The sequence below is a fragment of the Bactrocera latifrons genome, unplaced genomic scaffold, assembly GCF_001853355.1.
Source record: "Bactrocera latifrons isolate USDA-ARS-PBARC rearing strain unplaced genomic scaffold, ASM185335v1 scaffold_89, whole genome shotgun sequence".
Classification (NCBI taxonomy): Eukaryota; Metazoa; Arthropoda; class Insecta; order Diptera; family Tephritidae; genus Bactrocera; species Bactrocera latifrons.
This window is the reverse complement of record NW_017537589.1, coordinates 1,113,319-1,135,647: the sequence shown is the minus strand read 5'-3', so window position 1 is coordinate 1,135,647 and position 22,329 is coordinate 1,113,319. Positions and strand designations below refer to the sequence as shown.

At 37.1% G+C, this 22,329-nt stretch overlaps 1 protein-coding gene across 2 annotated transcripts in view; it reads right to left on the bottom strand.

Moving 5' to 3' along the window:
* LOC108977416 (serine/threonine-protein kinase tousled-like 2) overlaps positions 1-22,329 on the bottom strand; it is a 186,751-nt gene that overhangs the window by 68,342 nt on the left and 96,080 nt on the right. The window contains exon 1 of one of the 2 annotated variants that reach the window (XM_018947090.1): positions 6,337-6,406. The exons of the other annotated variant lie outside the window; for it this stretch is intronic. Within the exon in view, the coding sequence (XP_018802635.1) occupies positions 6,337-6,351 (15 nt within the window). The 5' untranslated portion in view covers positions 6,352-6,406. Of the gene's footprint in view, positions 1-6,336; positions 6,407-22,329 lie in introns of those variants that run through there. 2 annotated transcript variants of the gene reach the window in all.

Here is a 22,329-nt window from a genome sequence, read left to right as displayed (position 1 = left end):
GCAACCAACGACTAGGCGAGGTTACTTTACAGATTCCTTAAGTCTTCTTCGAGACTTCGAGTAAAAGACGAGTTTACTTAAAAAACTAGAGAAGCTGGAAATTACTGCTGCACAACTGACGGATCCAGAATTTCGTAATTAAAAATTGTTCTCACATATTTTTTTGCTTTGATGTTACTTCGTAAGTTTGACTGAATTTTTTTAAAATTGTTTTTCGCGATCTGATTTTTTAGAAAATTAAATTGAAGAAAGGTTTTTCATGGTGAAAAATCAAGGGAATGCTCAATGTTTTTTTCTACATTCGTGGTTTAGTGCATCATGAACTTGTTCACAAGTGACAGATAGGAATTATATTTGGCCGTATTGAGACGTTTGCGTGAGAAAATCCGTCGAAAGCGGCCGGAATTGTAGAAGAACAATTCATGGATTTTACACAACGATAATGCAAAAACACATCGAGGAACGATTGTACCCGAATTTAAAGCCAAAAACGCAATGAATATCATCGATCAACTATCGTATTCATCAGATTTGGTTCAGTGTGATTTTTTTTTGTTTCCTAAACTGTAATTGCCGCTCTGTGGAACCCGTTTTCAGTCGATCAAAGAGATAAAACAAAATTCGCTGCAGAACATTTGAGTCTGGAAGAATGGTTGGCATAAATGTATAACATCTGATGAAAAAATTTTATAAATAATTTTTACAATTTTCAAGTACTTTTTTGTCACAATGCATATACAACGTTGTCTTCTGGCTTACTTAATATGGTATATTTCGCTCAAGGTATAATGAGCATGTAGCCTTTTCGAACATAAAAACCTGTAACTTCAGATTCAGAACTTCAAAAGTTGCTAAAAATCCCAAGGAAATTCAAAAAAATGTTTGACATCCTCGCACAACTAGTGCAAAAAACATCTGTAGCTTTAGCAAAAACAATTTCATGTAATTTTTGGTTCTTGAAATCTTGATATTAATTGAATTTAATACCATTCCTTCGACAAACATTTGAATTTACCGAAACGAACCCATATTTTGAGGAGCCCACCTCCAAAATTCTCAAGTCAACATATTATTGCGAAAAACTCCTAACCTTCGCCAGGTATCTGTACATAAGCCCGCATCGGTTCAGTTTATTATTACTTGAAAAATGGTTTGTATTGCATAGTGGTAGTAGAAAAGAAACAGAACACATACATATTTTCAAAAGTGTTTTAAAATTTAAGTATCACTATATTATTATTTATTTGGAAAGCACTCAAAGAAATATTGAACAATTATTAGAACATATTAAAAAAAATTCAGAGTTATATCCCAAACCAGGGCATATAAATGGATTTAGTATCCATACTTAAGTATATGTATTTGTTTATTTGAATTTGCGTAAAGTAGCGCAACTACACTTCGTCTATGTATATGTGTGTGCGTTTAGTTTAATTTCTAACTGGAATTGCTTATAGCAAGTTTGAGGCAGCAAGTAGCGCGCTACAGCAGTTCTGACGTGCGGGGCGTATGAGTAACGCCACCATCATGTGACCAACCAGGCACAACCAACCAATCAACGCATAACTACAAACGCTGCGTTTTCAAGCAACACAGCAAATGCGTTGACTACAGACGCGTGTATAGCTTTCGGTAGCCGTGTACCCACGCATGATGACGCTGGACCGAAAACTGGGTAGAGATATACAACGGATGTAGCAGCGCGCGCGACGACCAAGCGGCCAGCGCCTATACAAATAAATATGCTCCTACAGAAACACACACACATACACACATACATGGGCTGCTGACAGAAACGCGTTTATTAGATATGCCTGCCGCCACGCCAATCTTCTGCGTTTGATTTTGATGATGTTGTTGTTGCTGTAGAGCAAGTTGCTCGTTGTTTTGCCGTTAGGCGAAACTATTCGGCTGATATCCTTTTGACGGTTGCAGCAACAGCATTGCGACGCACCACACGAACGTTAGCGACGAATAGTTGTAGTCGCTGCTTTGAATTGGACCAGGAAGCGCTACACACCTACATACATACATGCATGCATATAGGTTGGCGAAGGAGAAAGGCCCCAGTTGTTTGGTGTATAGAGAAGTGAGTGTTAGTTTGCGCTAACTTATTTGTAAGTACGAGTTGCTACGCAATGCAAGGGATGGCTGCAATGACGACGACGACTGCATCGGCGGCTGTAACTGCGTTTTGCGACAGGTAACCGACAAGCCGACAGAAATTCGGATGTTGACTACACAACTAATGCCCATATATATGCATACACAAACACATTTTCATATATGTATATACATATATATATATACATGTGCATACACGCTTGTATGGCACAAGTGCACTACTACACAGTTACATATACACTCACTCCTAGGTAGGTAGGTGGTTATGTGCATGCAGCTATAGTTCATATGCTTTGGTTGGTTAGCTAGCTATTTGACTGTTTGGCTGCTGATGAGTCGCGGCTGCCTTGTAGCTTTGTTACGAAAATCAATAAACCAGCCAGCGATGTATGCATTGCCAACAGCAGGAACCGTCCAGGAGGTGACATTGCTTTGCTTAGCTGCGCCTGCTGTGGGGAGGGGGGAACGGTAGCAGCAGCAGATTGCGTGCAAGTAAGCAACCAACCACTAAATAGGATATGAATCTATTTTCTCGACAAATTCCGTGTCATGCTCTCTTTTCGCAGCGATTCCTACGCGACGAGTGTGTAGCACCGTAGTAGTATACTGAAAAAGTTGTTCATGTTTTTATGCCAGCACATAATTGAAAATTTATTGTTGAACAACTTTCAGATAATATAATCGACACGCGTCTCGATTTACAAGTACTCAAACTTAATTGGTTACATAAATGGTTGTCGGATTTAAGCTATAAACTCTTAAAGTCGGTGCAAAAATAGGGACATATAATTAAAAAATGATTCTTTATGGGTATCCATCATGAAGGATGTTTAGAGACGATTTTTTACTCTTTCGGATTTGAATTTAAATAAAGAAGTATAATGTTAGGTTATACCTGGAATGAGTTAAGAGAGACTCTTATGGCACAGTCACCTACCAAAAAACTTGAACAATATATTCCGGGTTGGTGCGTCTTGGACAATAATCCATGCCAAATTTCGAGAAAATGCCTTAATAAATAAAAAAAATGCATGCAAAAACTGGATTTTGATTGATCAGTTTGTATGGGAGCTACATATATGCATAGTGGTCCGATCTGAAAAAAATTTTTTCAGAGATTATAGCTTTGTCTTGAGCAATATTCTACCAAATTTCGTGAAAATATCTCGACAAATAAAAAAAAAATCATACAAGAACTAGATTTTGACTGATCAGTTTGTATGGTAGCTATATGCTATAGTGGTCCGATCTGAACGATTTGTACAGAGTTTGTAGCTTAGTCTTGGGCAATAATCCATGCTAAATTTTGTGAAAATATCTTATCGAATAAAATAGTTTTCCATACAAGCCTTGGATTACGATCGATTAGTTTGTATGGACCTTTAGTGGTCCGATATTGGCGATTCGATAAATGAACAGCTTTTTTGAGCAGGAAACGACGTATGCGAATATTTCATATCAATAACTCTAAAATTAAAGCCAATGGGCTAAATTGACTTTCTTTCTGGGTGTAACAAAGTTCGAGGCAAATGGCGAATTGAAGACAGCTACAGTTCGTCTTTGTCGAATAAAACATTTTGCGTCAGCCGGAATCATCCCTGATGGAATGCTTTTCACACTTAGTCCCCAATTTATAGGCGAATGGTGGAGTACACATTTTCGCAAAAAAGTTCAAAGACGAGAACCGTTACTAGTGGTCAAATAAGTCCAGAAAGCGTCTCAAGAATATTTATTCAACTCAAAAAATTTACAACAAGGCGATGTCCAGGAGAAAATAAGCAGCATATTTTCATGCTCTTTCATAAGTCTACAACTAGTAGAAAAAGCGGAGAGTAAGAAAAATTATTATTGAACCATGTGAAAGTATTGCATAACAGCCGCGTGCTTAGTACGTCAAACTAATGTGAAAAGATTTATGCCGGGGAAAATAAATTATACTCAAATTGTCAAAATATGCAAAAACACAGTTTTGTGTGTATATATATAGGAACAGAGAAACTAAAGATAATAATAAAAAAACAACAACAAATTTTCAGCCATAAAAGGCATAATAGAAGACACTCAACCAACAACCGCTCAGGATCGATAATGCCAACAGCTAACGTCAGCGATACTAGTGGTAAAAGCGAAAGATACATGTACGAAATTACATATAACAGTTGTTATATACCATAATGGTATAAATGTATATGTGTTAGAAATAAGTTCATATGTACATAATCACTTAACGTTAAATTGACACGCGTGGTCTCTTTATGCATTATTTATCTAAGTATATATGTATATGTACATATACGCGAGCACATACATTTGAACAAGCTATATATTTTTTTCTTTTGTAATAAAAAAACTATGTTATTTTCGCTGTTACGGATCATAAATAATCTCTATGTAAAATAAAATTAAAAAAAAAAATTACAAAAAATAGTCATTTTTATATTGATAATTATTACTGTACTCGTAATAGAAAAAAGGCAAGAAAAACTCTTAACTTTGATTGCACCACAGCTATACTAGCCTTTACAAATAAAAGTTGCCATAAAAAAGCTTGATATTGAACGGCCAGCTTGTATGGCAACCACATGATATAGCGATCCTGTTCTGAATAATACGTTCGGAGATCAACCATTTCAAATTTCATGAATACATTTCGTCAAATAAAAAAGTTGTTCATACTAAAACTAAAATTTTAACGTTAAGTTTGTATGACAGCTAAGTGTTTTAGCGGCCCAATCTTGAAAATTATTTCGGATATGATGGCGTTGCCTTCAAAAACAATTTATACCAAATTTCATAAACATATTTCTTTAAATAAAAAAAATATTTTCATACTAGAACTTAACTTTTAATGTTCAGTTCGTACGACAGCCATACGTTAAAGTGGTCCAATCTTGAAAATAATTTCATATATGATGGCGTTGCCTTCAACAATAATCCATTTCAAACTTCATGAAGATATTTCGTCAAATAAAAAATTAATTATAGCAAACAAATGTAGTACACTTTCTTTTGACACTAACTGTACATTTGCACATACATATTTACGCCGTTGCAGTACATGCATATATAAATTTAAGTATTACCTTTATCTCTTCTTCCCATATGTGTCATGTATTTAATATTTTATATGCCAACATCAGCCAAACTCAGACCAACCAATTAACAGCGAATACAGAAATAATATAATATAAAAGACAAAATGAAAGAAAAACAGCACAAAATTGCAAAAAAACAAAGGGGGAAAAACGTATACAGTACACCCGTACTTAGTCATACTTGTGCTCATGTAAAAATATGCGGACATCTTGTGATTGTTGCAAAGTTGGTCGGAACGGTGTACAACAAACATATCTATGCGTCTCCATACATATGTACGTGTAAGTAGTTGGTAACGGAGGAGTTTTATGACAAACTCCACAAGCTGACTTAATGTTCGTATCTGCGAAAATGACAAACTCTGATGACTCAACGATTTTTTATAGACCAAATTCTATGTTTGCCCAGAACCGAAATGTTGCCAACGTAAATACATCGAGATTGCAACCTTGCGTAGTCATTGGCATATATTATATTAACATAAGAAAACTGTATAAGTAGATAAAAACGTGTAGAGAAGCTAAAATACATGCTTTAACTAGCGAATTTCGGAAGTATTTGCACGAAGCTGGTCAACTAGACGAGTCGGTGCCTTTCAAGGGGTCAATTTACGGTAGAAAAGTCTGTTTACTATTTTGAAAAACGTGTTGTGAGTACGTGACAACTACACATGAAAACAGTTGGTGCCAAATTCAATCGCAGCCAAATCAAAAAAATAGTTTTCGAAACACTTCAGCAATCATTTTGTTCTACCGGGTCTGCTTCTGGCAGGAAAAGGTTTTCGGTGTACTATACATATACCAAACAGCCATCAAAAAGCGTTTTAAAAGGTGTTCGGAACCACGGATATTATATATAGGAAACATCATACATATATTACTAGACTCAATTTTCATTGAAAATTCTAAAAAAAAAAAACCTTACTTCGCCGTAAACAGCATATTCTTTACAAAATTAATATGTTTAATCAAAGCAAGTTCTCGAGAAATACATTTCATCGAATGTGTTTCAGTTAAGCGATAACTTAAATTATTATATTCGATTTCTTTTTCAGTATTTTCCAAATAAAATTGTAAGCATTATAATAAACATGAAAACAAGTTCATTTATACTCACACAGTACATATACATTTTGGCTTGTTGGTTTCCAGGTTTAATGCAACAAGAGTTGAAAAATGTTTCTTACCTAAAAAGAAAAAAAAGATTATAAATGGTATTAGTACAAAAATTTTTTTAATTGAATACAAGTTTTAATTTGATAATATAGTATTAAATATTAACTTTCTTTTTGTATGTGTTTGTATTTTACGGTTAGACAGACCCAGTTATCTACCGTAGGCCTAAATATAGGATGTTCTATTTCGAGGTTCCTACTTTTTTAAAGATCCACAGAAACTCAAAATTTAATGGAGAATATTTATTATTGCTCCAAAGGACAGATGGTCCATCCGTCTAGTATAATTTGATTTTGGTCTAAAATGGAAATTATCTGCTCATCGAAGTGTTATTTCCATATATTCATTGAATGTTGCGATGTGTAGGAAGTGGCGCCGTCTTGTTGGAATCGAATGTTGTCGACATCACGAGCTTTAATTTCACGCATCAAATAGACGGTTTTAATGACGCGATAACGGTGGCCATTGACGGTTACGTACTCACGGGCATAATTTTTAATATGAATTGATGATTCCACCGTCCTAAGACCACACCAAACAATTTATTTTTTCTGTTCATCGCTGAACAAAATTTGAATCGAAAATGTCGGATCTTCTTGCAGTATATAAGCCGTATGGGGGAAGACGAGCTGAAATCATCAAGTCACTTTTCCAACTACTATACAGCTATTTCCAGACTGCGGTTGAAACCTCTCAGCAGACGTACCCTCGGCAAGCTTTGATTGATATAACTTTTGCAAATTTGTGGGATGCTCAAAACGTCGATCTATAAGGATTAGGTTTTCCAACTCTATTACTTTTGGATATCACAAAGGCCCAGCGTTCACAGCTCCCTAAATGGGATCTGTTATCTTAACCTTTTATTTATAAGAGTCCAGTAATGAATAAGTTTCAAGTGTGCTTAATAACCTATAAATTACTCATAATGTTCATCCTGCTGTAAGGAGCGAAATCATGGACGATGACTTAAGCGATAAGCATTTTTTAGAAGATAAGATTTTTGACTCCTTACGCAAGGCTATGCCGTAGATAAGCACATAAAATGGAACTATCACTTTTAATATAAGACCAGAAAACAGTGACAGGATCAATTAAACGCACGCCAAATTGACTGGCTATATCAATTAAACTATGTATAATCGTCTACAGCAATGAGTTTCATAAGAAACCAGCCGTAGTAAAAGAGGTTATCAAAACCTCTGAAGTTAACAAAAACCAGTTTGGTGTGATATGAGGATTATCAGAAGTCACTGATCCAGTTCGAAGATAGTTTGGCCAATAAAGCAGTGGCATCGTCTTATCTTATCTGAAGTCCTTATCCCTCTGAAGTAATCAAATTAGGTCAAATTGAAACTTTAGGTTCCACCTGTGGTTATGTAAAATGAGTTTGATATCGCTATAAACTTTATAGATTTCCTCCATTTGCTTATGGGCTCTCTAGAGCCACCAGGGATGTTACTATTCGAGAAGTCTTCTTCTTCTAAGCTAACTTGAAGCTACTGCCTCAATGCAGCTTTGGTCTGCTTGGAGACTCATTCGAACGCTAATCAAATAAATTAAAACATCGTTTAATTTTTTGGCACTGCGAACCTAAGCAGCGGCATGAAATTGAACTGGAGTAGAGGCCATAAATAATAGAATCGGAAAGCAAAATAAGAACTAATTCGAATTAGCAATAAAGCGCGGATCAACGAGTAATAAATGAGTGACGTAAAAGCAAAGTAACGAGTAAGTCAAATAAAGGAGCCATCTTACGGTCATTAAAACCCAAGAGAACCAAAAATATATTGTAAAATAGTACAACAGTAATAAAAGCTAATAGGACACACAGTGAGGTCGGAGCGCGAACAACAACGACAAGAATGCGCTCGGCTCGATGCTATGGCTAAATGTGGGAATGCTTAAAGCTCCAATTGTGATGAGGAAAATTAAGCAAAAATAAATGTGTTTGTATGTAAGGTATGTATGTATGTTTGTATGCAGAGCAGGAATTGAAAAGCGGGATGCAGTGGAATGCTTTGCCATGAAACGAAGAGTAATTGTTAACGTGCAATGCATACAAAAGTACATGTTTTATATAAAATATATATGTGTAATAGATATGGAAAAAATGAGAGCGTAAGAATACTTTGCTTTCACAAGCAACAATAACAATAACAAGTGCACTCAAACGAGCCACAACGACCCCAAAATGCTTGATAGACGGGTTTGATAATACTTTTTCCAGTGCCACAGCGAAATATATAAATGTATGTATGTACATATATTTTTGTGATGGAAAATGAAAATACAGTATGTAAGTAATATGAAAAAAAAAATCAAGAAATGATATATAAAATGTGGTAGAAAATAGGAAGAATACTGTAAAGCACAGAACATTTTCCACAACAGTCAGTCAGGCGAAAATTTATGATGTCTACGAAAAATTCACATGACAACCCATACCATTATGCTGCCAACTACAAGCATCAAAAATCGGTCGCAGAGTGTGAAAGAGCCAGAGAGGGGAGTCTAAGAAGAACAGAGAAAAACATAGGAAAATGCATGGTACTAATGTTAATAGCAGGCTAAAGTGTAACAATAAAAGCAACAGAAATCTTTCAACAGCATCAAACCATAACATAACATAATACAGCCACAGTGGAAATTAACACCTATCACCAATGCCACCACTTGACTGCTGGGCCAACAACAAACCATTCATCTGCCGCCACCTACACCAAATATAATAATCCACCACTTGTGATGGGTTTGAGTAATGGATACCAACATTTCCGCCCAGTCACAAAGACTCAAATGAATACCTAGTTTGCCATTACACCCATCTTATCTGTTTTAATGTAACTTATTCACCACAAAAACACATACATATTATACATACAGCCACATGTGTTTTTGTTGTATTTTTTTTTATTTCTGTTATGCATATGTTTCTCTCTGGTGGAGGTCTGGGAGTTGGGGGCAATGAGTGTGGGCCAGCAAAATATTAAAATGTTAAATAAGAAAAACAAGACACACACACATACACATGCGATTACTCACACAAACAAATACATTAAATAGACGTTGAAATCGATGCCTGTATGAGTCGTTGAGCGGTCGGGTGTGTGCTGTGTGGCAAAATAAATATGTAAGAGCAATAACAGCCATCAAACAAGAAAAACAAAAATGAGCAAATGCGAAAAAGTTCTTGACTAGAGGATGGGAGGGTTCGTTTAAGAAATGGAAGCAACACAGCACACAAATAAAGGACAGAACTTCGTTCGATTCGTCGAAGTACCAAAGCGCCAAAGCCCCAAAGTAGTAACATTAACCAAATAATACTAAATTAAAATATAATACCCTACACAAGTGCATTTCTTGCAGTATGAAATTGTATAAAAGATCTATATCTTGATTTACTGCGGCCGCTGTGGAGAAATTTACTCAAATAACTCCAAAACTAATTTAACTATATATATATAGACTGAGCCCACAACAAATCCACTCAGCTCGATAAGCTGATCATTTATAAACATAAAGACTCCATTGGATCTCCAACGTTCCCTTCTGGTTGCAAAAAACCTTCATGGAAAACTTAATACCCCCTGTTCAGGGTATAAAAAGCATCAACAAATGCCAAGCACGAACCGTGAAAGAGCAAAAGCAATAAGAACACAAGCACGCGGCGGTTACAAACAAACATAGCGTACAACAAATCATGACAGGCCACAAGCCCAACCAAATTTATAAGCATATGGCCCCACGAAAAACACCCCATCTTCACAAACCTCAAGCGAGGCAGCATAAAGTAGACATGCAACCAGTTAGGCAGCCAGCCAGATAGCCGGCACGACGTTTAGTGAGTCAGTGAATCAGAGAGTCAGCGTGTCAGCTACCTCATCCAACTGGGTAATATGGTTGAGATTACAATAACAACTGCGCTATATTAACATAGCACACGACGCTCAGCTCATTTGAACTCGTCCTCAACTCGGTCGGCCAAATAAACCGACGAAGAGCAACAGCATAACAGAAATATGTCTGTAAAATGACACAACGACGCAGCTAAAGCGGGCGAAGGCCGAGGGTGATGAGTACCGAGTATAATAGCAAAACCGACAGGAATATTATAAAATAATACAAGTAATATAATCGGTCGCTATGTATGTGAATTTTGTAAGCATTTGACACGAGTAGCAGCAGCCGGATGGAAATGCACAAACAAGCAGCGCCACGGTATCAACCATTGCCATCGTCATCGCCAACGTCCTCGTTTACGTCCTTGCCACTAGTGCGCGTCGCTCTCCTCCCGCTCAGAGCTCAGTAGTAATGCTCGTAAAGTCTATTAGGATTCCTAAAGCGCAGACGGCAGCAAGCGTGCTGGTGGCTGTTTTGCCGAGTGTAAGAGTTGCCAAATTCTATCATTTTTGTTTTTCGTAGAAGATGAAAATAGAACAAATACACATACTGTCCGGGATGTAACTATTTTTGTTCTGAAAGCAGGGTAGAACTTCATTCCCGCCAGTGTCGGGCCTTTTTCTGGACTACTTTCGATTTCTTCAAGTGATCAATATATTTAAAAAAAAAAAAAAAGTAAAAGATATAGTACTTGAAAATCGTCAGGTAAGTGTTAAAGAGATATCAAGAGAGCTCGATATCTTTCGCGAGTCTGTTCGAATGATTTTTGTGGATATTTTGGGTATGAAACGCGTTATTGCTCGACTCGTCTAGAAAAAGCTGAATTAGTACCGTAAACGGGTCTCTTTGGACATGCTTGATCTTGGGAATTCTGAACCCAAATTTATGGAGAGCATTAGAACTGCCGATGAGACATGGATTTATGAGTTCCACATTCAAACAAGTCAACTATTATCGAACGGGAGGGAGCCAAAACCAAAAAACAGGCTGAGGAACAGAAGGCCATATTGAGGCATTGGCGTGAGAACATCCGTCAAAAGCGGGCGAAATTGTGATAGAACAATTAAATGAATTTTACATGATGATAATCTATCGCATTCACCAGATTTGGCTCCGTGTGATGTTTTCTCGTTCTCCAAATGGAAATAGCTGCTCCGTTTTCAGTCGATCGAAAAGAAATTCGCTGAAGGAGCTGAAGGCCATATCAAAAATAATTTGAACTTTCTGGGTACGTTTCTGATATAATGAACAGGGTTCGTCCTGAATATAATAGCACTGATTTTCTTCCGCCGCGACTGTACTTCGGAGCTTGGGCGCACCGGGTGGATTCGGCAGAGAACGTTCCTAGCTAACAAATGAGCAGCTGGTCAGTCGTCCGAGCACTTGGAGAGTTCTGTGAGTGGTGTAATGTAAAATGTAGCGTTCGTTTGAGCAGAGGTACGCGATTAAATTCTGTGTGAAACTAGGTAAATCTGCGACAAAGATATTTGATATGATTACCCAGATCTTGTTTTAGCTATATGTGGTGTGGTTTCGGTGGTTTCAGGCCTTATTTGGTTTCTGGCCTCAAAAGGCCGTTGAAAGGGGTTCTAAGTAGCATGCACCTTCACCATTCCAGAGAATGAATTCCGTAACGCCTTCAATGATTAGCATGCTGTATCGACGCAAAAGGAGCCTATTTTGAAAGTTTTTAAATCATTGTAACGATTGGTTCAATAAATTTTTTTACTTTCCGCACAAACCCTGTATGTCTCAGGTCATTAAATTGCTCCCCAGTATTTTTACGTTCTTCTCTAAGTCATTGAGACAAAATAGATAGGCTCATAGATTTTAAAAAATTAAACAAATTCTCTCTTGATACCGGATGAGTAGTGGCACTGAAAATTGTAGTGTATTCATATCTTTTGTTGAGAGTTTACAACTGTTAATAAAATCATATTCTAAAATCGAATCATGTTTAAGTTTTTTCACTAATTTTTCCTTTCTTCGTCTATGGCAACTCTGTTTATTATCAAGACAGACAGCAATGAGCATGTCATTGTCGGGTCGTCGCCGCCGTCATCGTTTAGTCTCTGCCTAGCTTATCCGCACATACATATATACATATACAGTTGCGAGCATTGAAATAGTAGTGCCTATTGGCCAAGAGAGTTTTGTTTTAAATGTTGTTTCTTTTACGATATTGCCGCCGATCATTATTTTAGTTATATCCTCTGAAGTATAACGATTCTGTTATATACAACAATAAGTGTGAATTACTTACCGTTACTTTTTTAAAGCCAATTTTATTGGGATATCTGTTTTTATGAGCGAGCAATAGAATAGTAGTGAACGATGAGATGATTGCTAACAGATAATTTTTAATAAAAAAAATTTCATTTTATCAAACAAAAAGTAAGTTTAAGTTTCCAGATCTTTTATTAATTATTCAATGCAAAAAGCAAAAAAAAAAAAAATGACTGCACTTTTTTTTTGGGACGCGAGAAGCACTGCAGTGACGAAAAACGAGAATGTATTCAATCTGTCATAAACAACGGTAAATCCTACAAGGGAGTGGAAAGAATTGTAGAGTGTTAAGCTACAACGACTCACAATGCAATTATTTATTAAAAAAAGACGAAAAAAGGGGCGCAGTATGGATTCTTTCCGAGAATTTTACACCAATAGTTGTAAGATGTGCCAAGACTCGACATAGAATGTCAGCTATGGAGATTCGGAATGAACTGAACCTGGCCTACGGTGTCCGCCTGGCCTACGATGTCCGCAGTCCTCGACAAGTACCGTTATTAAAAAAAATCATATAGCAAGTTGTCTTAAATTTGCCAAAGGACCGATTGAGAAATGGCGCAACATCTTGTGGAAAGACGTGTCGAAAATTATTCTATACGCCGGTAAAGGGTCCCGTCAGTATCTAAGACGCTCCCCTAATAGAGAGTACGACCCCAGATTCAGCACAAAAACTATGAAGCTTGGCGGTTTCATGGTTTGGCGTGTTTTTCTAACAGGCCCAATTTTTTTGTGCAGTCACAAATTCGTGGATATAATGCAATATATTATGATACCATTTGCTGAAGAGGATATCCCGCTGAAAAGGATATTTCAGTAGAATAATGACCCGAAGCACACCAGTAGGGTGGCAAAGGAGAGGTTTCGGGTCAATGGAATTGTTGTCATGGACGGTTGTGCAGCAAGCATGGCAGAAATACCCCTAAAAAGATGCCAGAGTCTCGTAGATTGTCTGAAGAGGCGTTGTATTGCTGTTATTAAAAATTATGGCCATGCTACCAAGTACTAATATCTCGTATAGACGGAACTTCCAAAAATCCTTCAGTTTAAAAAAAGAAAAAAAAATGATTACTTTACTACTATTTTACTGCTCCCATCAAATTTCATATATAAACACAACTTTGTGAATAAATATATCTTACACCCATTCAAATTAAAATATTTTTATTAATAAACGTAGACAGGGAAATATGATAAACTTTTCCATTTCAATTGATGTTAAAATTGTTTAGAATTTTGCATAACTCACAGGTATGTACAACTCCAACACCGACTACTATTTCACTACTCGCAGCTGTATATTTTGGTAGAGCTGAAATCATACGACAACTTGTACGTACCACCCGTTGATACAGTTTCGAGGAGACAAGTAACGCCTAGTTGAGCTTTTGCACGCAATTTAATAGAGTTCGTACATTTCAACTTTTGTTCGTTCGTTTTTCATGACGCTCGCTCTTGCAAGCTCCAACACTTGCAATAATTTACACAGAAAAAACGCAGCAAATAAATACGAAGGATGAAAAATTGAAATCAAAACTGAGAGTTTGAACTGGAGGAGGGAAACGAAACACTCACACCGAAGGACACACAACGAAGTCATATAAAGAGAAAAGCGGAAAGGCAACTTTAGCATGTAGAACATTTTAACTAACATAGCTTTAAGAGTGCTGTAAAGACGGATCGATATTTTGAAGAGGTCTTTTTAAAGTGTTACGTATAGTCAATATTAAAACTTTAACTTTAATTTGATGGGGAAATAATTATTTTTGAAACGTAATTTTTTGACAGTTGTTTGCTACTAACTTTACCTGTCTTTACCTTTGCATAAGCGCAATTTATATTTGTCGAGCAGCGAACTCCAGTTGCAGGCTGTAAAATTAAGTAATTTTCAGACATTTTTTTTTGGAGGGTTGTGTACGTATGCTCTCAACTCGTGGCTGGAAATAGCAGCTCACCCGTGAAACCGGAAAAGGCAAATGCCAAACAAGGAAGCGACGGAAACACTGAAAGGTGTTTCAACTTACTTAGAAATGACTGTGTGTGTATATGTGTGTGGGGATTGTCAAGCCATATTCACCACTTAGCAATGCGTGCAATGTGGACAGCCACTAAGTGGAAGGCGAAGGCAAAAACACAAAAAAAAAAAAAACACAGAACAGCATATAAAAAGGAAACGAAAAATAAAATAAGGGGGAATATACACACACATATATATATACATATACAAAATAGTATAAAAGGCAGTGGAAAGTAAAACAAACGAAGAAATCTCATTTAAAGCATATAAAAATGAAATTTTGTGCAAATGAATGTCGAGAAAAAAGTAGTAAAAAGGAAAAAAAAAACACGAAACCACAACTACCGAGACCATACGACAGACGGACGGATCGACCGAGCGAAAAGCGAAAAAGGATTTATTTATTATTGCATTAACGTGACTGGCAAGTGTTGAGTTTAACTCTGTTTAGTGCTTTCGTATAAATACATGTAAATATGTATGCGTGTGTATGTATGACTGTGTGCAATAGCTGCTAGTAAGCACTAGCATGAATGAGTAGGTATCAGCCTGCGGGCAGAAAAGGATACAGGATACATGTATATTCGTATACACCATAAGATGATGAGTGTGAAACACGGTGCTTGCAGTCAGCAGGGAGAGAAAAAGTGTAGGAAAAAAAAGCAAAAACACTGACAGGTGGGCGGTTTGGTTGAAGGCGTGGACATGAAATATTTACACGTAAAATTGCTGGGAATATTATAAAACTTTTGCACTCTCATGTAACCAAGTATAAAAGTTGTCTTCGTATGCGTGTGTGTTTTCTTATGACTGTATTTTGCCATTCGCTTGAAACTGGAATACATTGTACATATGTATGTAAGAGCGTATGGCAGCTGCGAGCTTTAACGTTTGCAGCAAAAAATGTATACTCGGTTGGCTGGAAGCGGTTAAAGGTGGCATAGCCGGGTATCAGCACAGTTAAGGTCGTCTGGCTTTGCCGTTTTTTCCATGGATACACAAGAAATGGAAATGTAAATATTGCACAAGTTGCTGAAAATACTCACATACATATGTACAGAAGTAACCAACTAAGTGCATTATGAAATTAGCTTGCTTAATTTGCGTTGTTTTCAACTTTAATAGCACAGCAAGTGTTAATACTTTTCAAGATATTGAAGTGGTTTTGAAATTTTTTAAGTTCAGTTAATAGTTAAGGTAGGAAGTAATTAAATCACTTATAAAAACAACATACACACATGGTCAAAATAATAAGTAGAATAAAAGAAAAAACTAAATAAAAAAAACTGGTGGTTAAAAAAAAATAGATTTTTGACTAAAAATTCGGTTTTCAAGCAAAACGGACAATTTATTTTAAAAGTACTAGATCTTTTTAAGGGGGTATTCTACTCCAGAATTTTGAAAAATTCGATTTTTTTTCATATATGTATTTAAAGTTTAGACCCTTAAGAACATATCCTCCAAATGATTTTTAAAAATTAAAATTATTTTAAAAGCTGCAGTTACTTTAGTGACGCAGTACGTAGCGCACTAATAAATGACTTAGACTGTCTGAAATTTGACTCACACGGTACCGGCATTATCTCAAGTTCTATACTTTATTTAAAAATTTGTGTGAATCTTCTTTATATAATCCTTTATCGTTTCTATCAGCATTGTGTAAAAATTTTTGTTTTTAATATTTTAAAAAAATTTAGGAATTTCAAAAAAAGAGCGTAAAAAATGATTTTTATTTTCAGGCAGTCGCCATTCAAAAAAAAAAAAATTTTTTTCGTGTTGCCTGAGGTAGGGACTATAACAGCATCCTTACTGATTTAGAATTTTTGAATTTTTTTCTTTTCAGACGACCAGGAGAGTCAGGATCAATGTCACCAGGATCGCCATTTTTTTTCTCACCTGTCTCTGCATCAATACATTTTACAGACGGAGGGTCAAAGTCCTTTAAATATCGCTAAAAGCTTAAGGCGTTCTTGGTATTTCGTGCTGAATGCCTAAAATATTTCAAATAATGTCGAAACTAGCGGTCGTCCAAAAAATACACCAATAACAACAGACAACCGTATCTCCATGTTACGCTAAAAAAGAACCCATTCTAATCTTCAAGAATCATTGAAGGCCATATTGGTAAATGATATATTTCCGAAGAGGCTGACGAAGGCCACAAATTCTATTTCACCTAGCAGCATAGCGGGAAAAATACCGTTATTGCGACAAAGAATTTAAAGATAAGATTACAAGCGAAAATTCATGGCAACTGTGGAGCGATGAAACAAAAATTAATTTGTTCCGGATTGCTGCCAGCTGCAGTGTTCGCCATCCGAAGGGCAAAGAGTTGCATTCACAGTTTACAAAGAAGACCACGAACATGGTGGCTGAATGGTCTGTTGCTGTTTTTTCATGGTATTATGTATGTACAATACAACGTACATATTACAGACACCATGAATATTCAGGCGCCAATAAGACAAAGAACCGCTCGAAGTAATGAAAATATTGTGACCGCTCAGGCAAGTGTTGTTGAAGGCCGCAATTGCTCGACTCCAAGACGTTTTCAAGAGTCGGGACTGTCTCAAACCACAAGCTGGCGAATTTTGAGCAAGAGTTTGGGCTTGCATTCGTATAAAATTCTCCTAAATTGACAGCAGATTGTTCATATTTTTGGTCTGGTGGAATAATCGGTTCGTACCTTTCGAAATGAAGCTGAAAATGAATCGTTATTATTAATGGATTGCGGTATATAACGATGTTAACTAGCTTTTTTGGTCGCAATTAGAAGAAGTTGATCTTGACAAGATCTGCTGCCAACAAGACGGGCAAGCACACAGCCAGCACGTGCAATCGCTGTGCAATTCGATTATTTCAAGAAATTGTGACATTGAATGGGCTCTAAGTTGTGATTTAACGCAATTAGTCTACTACTTGTGGGGTTATTTGAAGTCATTGGTCTTTAGCAGTAAACCAGCCTCTCCTCAAGCCTTAGAAGTTAATATTGAACGTACCATTTATGTCATACCACTTGATTTAGTGGAGAAAGTACTCGCCAATTGGGTTCATCGAATTCGTTGAATTAAAGGTGAATTTATTAGTCAGTAAAAGCCAAACGGTTTTATGTATTTATGATTTTGAGCATACATTTATATCTATATATATCAAACTTTTCTTTGGTGTCCTGAACATACACCAAATAATACATTTAAATCATACTATTTTTTTATTGGGCTTGGTAACAACTTTTTGATAAATATAAAAATATTTTAAACAGTTAATACATTTGTTTAATTGGCCTTCAAAATAATGAAGTAGGTAGCATCACACATTGAGGGGAATATTATAGTTATCACAAGGGCAGGTCTTATGATATCTAAAGTGCTTAAAATGAGCCAATCAGTGGTTATAACCGTTCAAAAAAGCGGGCTTTTGTCTTCATATCACAAGTCAGAGACCGCAATAAAATTTTGATGAATATAGACGATAAAACAAACAAAAAGAATCCAGCACTTGACACCACAGAACGCATTTATAGAAACAAATAAGCTTGCTGGTAAATGGAAGGCCAGAAGAGCACTCCTCGACGTTGACTATACGTAGCGGTAAAAAATAAAAACCGGCATTGTCAATATAGAATATTAAGGAACAGTTTAAATTCGCCAGAGAGCACCGAAATTAGTTGGCAGACGACTGGAAGCTAGAAATCTGGTCAATCAAATATAAACTCAATTATTTTCAACCAGTTGGCAAACAATATTGCTGCCATTGCCATTTGGGAGACCATCCAAAGAAATCAGGTTACACAAATAATAAAGTATGGTGGAAGGGTCGTCTCGGTATGGGGTTACTGGCACGTACTGGCATGTAGTACCTCTACAAAATACTATGGAATAATGAATAAGGAAAACTATCTACATCATTTGCAGACCATATACCTGAATTTGTGGAAAGGAGTGCTTATCGTAAAGGAGAAGTCATAGTTCAACAGGATGACGGACCCACAACCAACAACCAAAATCTTGAAGTAATGATTTGCCGATTTTTTATTGATGCCCTCAATACGATTGAGAATTCGTGGTATATCGTTAAATGAAGTTAGGACAACACCGATCAACTTGATACTGACATAGCAATCGAAATGAATTTATACAGAACTTGGTCAAAAGTATGTCAAATCTTGTACAAAGTATTTTGTGCAATAAAGGTTATGGATTAATACTAGAAATTAGCGATTTTCTGAAAGTTTTTGTACGGAGTTTGGTTTTTTTCTTTTTCTTAGAATTCGGTATTTAATTTTTTTATATTATTAACTATTTTATACGGAAATGAACGTGAACTGAAGGGATAAAAAACTTTCTTTGATTCTTCCATACTTATGCAGATAAAAAGACATGCAGCACGAACTTGTACTCATTTTTGTTCCACACAAAACACAAAGGTCACTAGGATATTTGAAAATATATAACGAGGTGCGTCCACAAAAACTTTATTATTATTATCTAAAAAAAATATTATTTTGTACTGTTAATCGCTTTGCACCAGGTGTCACTATTATAATAAAAATTTGAGTAAGTGAACTTATAAAAGTTGCAATAATTTAAATTTATTTTATTTTTAATTTTTGTATTTGTAATTGTACAACGAAAATGCGTTCAACTTACATCTAAGCAGCATAGCTGGGCTATTTGTCGACTGATTGGATTTTTCAATGGTTCTTATATTTCTTCAGCGCACTTTATTAATAAACTTTACACTTTCTTAATTAACTTTATATTTGTTTATATGTTTTATTTGATAGTATTTGCATGAAACACACGTGTAAACAGAGAATTGAGTTTGTCGTGATTTGCTTTCAAACACTAATCACATTAGTTAGTATTATTAGACACTTGAGTTTTTGTACTGCACACCGTGGAGACAAGAAAATTTTTGTAGAAAAAAGAACGCAGAATTCTCGGTTCGACACGCACACGCACACGCACATGCAATGGCGAAAGTTCGATGAGAAATACACAAATGAATTTGCGTAGACACGAGAAGCAACAAAAAACGGCAGCGTCCACTAACTTGGGCACACAACAAGAACAACAACAACAAAAGCCGAATAACAAAGAAGCGACAGCAGGATAATAACGACAAACGGACGCAATGCAAAGCGTCGACAAAAAGCCTGTCAAGCAGGCAGCCACGGGGACAATAGCACTGGCGGGCTCTTAGGCAACACGAACCTGCCACACCCAAAAATATTCGCACAATATTTTCGTACCAAATTTTTGTTTTTATTTTTACTTTGCTTTGGTTTTTCTTTTGCCTTTACTTAGTGTTTGCAGTTATTTTTTGTTTGCTTGTCACTTAAATTTTCGCCATAAACTTTCTTTTTTATTTATTTTTTCCTGTACTTTTGTGCGAAATGATGGCGCTGCTTATGCTGCTCCGTATTTGCTTTCCATTTGTTGCTGTACTTACGTTGTGTTGCATTCTTGCTGCGTTTCTTATGCGTGTGTTGAGTTTTTTGTGCTTGCGATTGCCTGCGATGCGCCTTGACAGTGCAACAACAACTGACAGTGCAGCATTGCAAGCGAACAACAAGGTGGGTGGGTGGTTGGCTGTTGCAGGACCAGCGAGCTGATGCGGCGGCAGTAACTGTCAGAGGAGAGTAGAGCAAGTGCAGGGTAATTGGGTGGTGGGCGCGTGGTGAAAAGTGCTAGCCGAGAGTGGAGAGAGTGCACATGTGAATGAAGAAATTATAACATAATGGATAAGGAGATGAGCGACGTATAAAGACAAAAATGATGGGTGGTGGGGGCGTATATGAGCGCAGGGAAGGGGTTGGCTGCTATCCGTTGGCATACATAAGCAGTATGTGAAAAATGCAAAAGCGTGAAACTTTTAAAATACAAGTAATACGAAATGTTGCACAAACACACACACACACATATACTCACAACGTGCCACAAGCACACACAACACGCATGTGCATGCTATAGTAGTAGTAGTGTGTGTGCGCGCTTGTGGCAGGATATGCCTTGCATTGTAAGCCAAGCGAGCGCATAAAGACTATGCAACACGGAAGGAAACCGAAAAAATGTCCTAGGCAGGAGCCAAGTTTAGCACTGTACCCCGGCTCTGCCAGCGCTGCGTCATCTTAATTCTACTTCCAACACCCACCTACCCATCCGCTACTTAGTTGCGGTTGTTGCTGTTGTTACCGTTGTTGCCTGTTACACGAGAGACCCGAAATGCCAAATATGCAGCGCGTCGTGTTGCATGCAACACAACACAACAAGCTCGCATATATATTCAAATAACTGTGTGTGTGTGTGTGTGTGTGTACGTATATAAGTACTTGCGTGTAGTTGTGCGCGCAAAAGTTTGTAGCACCACATGCAACAAAAAAAATTGAAGCAATACTAAAATATACCAAAACAAGTCGACGGAACGTTAAAGAGCATTCCGCGCGCGCGACTATGGCCAGCGAATTTTCGACTCCCCAACTCGAATGCGCCGACAATACTGAAATGTCCTCGACGATGACTACGTCGAGGCCGTGGCGTAGAAAAGCAGCAGCTACAATAACAACAACAACAGCAGCAACTAACGCAAGTGTAACAACAAGAAGAGCAGCGGCAGCAGCACAAAATAACACATTCACTTTAGCGGCGGCGGTGGCGGCAGCATTAGTGACAGCCACAAGGCGCACATACTCGAGCGCACTTACGAACACAGCTACCCAACAAGCAACAAAGACCCATTTGCTTAGCTGCTTTATCCATTATGGAGAGCAGACCTTTAGATTTTGGCTTGACATTAGAATAGCTTTCAGGTGCTAAGCCAACTAATTCTAAAACTTGGTTACATCATTGGAGACGGGCTTTACAACAAAGCCGCGAGGCCGTTCTATGTTTATTCGCTAAACAATGTCAATGGCGTGGTACATCTCATAGTTTATCGTTTGTCCGGTTAAAACCAATAATTTTGTGAAGAAGCGCTTAATGTGCAAGAAGCAAGGTTTTCTGAGACGGTTTGTGGCCTTTTATTCGATTTGCTTTTTACATGGTGTATTGCCCAGGTTTCCAGGAGAATGGATAGTGCTGCACAAATGAGTAGCTTATTACCTGATCGATCCTGAAGTAGCAACCCCAAGGCGACAACATGGAAGTTATGTGACAACTTAATTTAAACAGCGGCAAAGTTCATGTTGGTGGTCGCCAAATCGATCACCATCGGACACTCTGGCTCTGGATGCAGCCAAGATCGTGTATTTTATTTACCCAGTAGTTTTAGGGAATGCTGCAATGTTGATAGCTTTTGTTCGATCATGGACGTTCAAGTTACATAAGGTGAGGTGGTGAGGCTTAAATGCTTTTCTTACTTTTCTTGGTTCTATACTGCGCTCGTCTTTCAAAATCAGTTTCAAAACTAATTGCCACATAAATTTTGATGACTAATGGGGGTTCAATACTGAAGTCTCAAAAACTGAGGCACTGACTCTATTAATGTATCTATGTATGTTCACAATTCCCGATCTTAAATTCATACTCTCGAAGTAACCTGATACCTTAAAGCTTTCGAGATATTTTTATCCCTGCAACTGCAGTCCAAAAAAACTCTCATTACACTATTGAAAATCAAATGCTCCACAAACAAATACCGCTTAAAAATGTTTACTGGGTATGCAGCCCAATGCAGTGCCATTCGACTTGAGTGACGAGCGCATAAATGCCACCGAAAAATAGAGCAAAG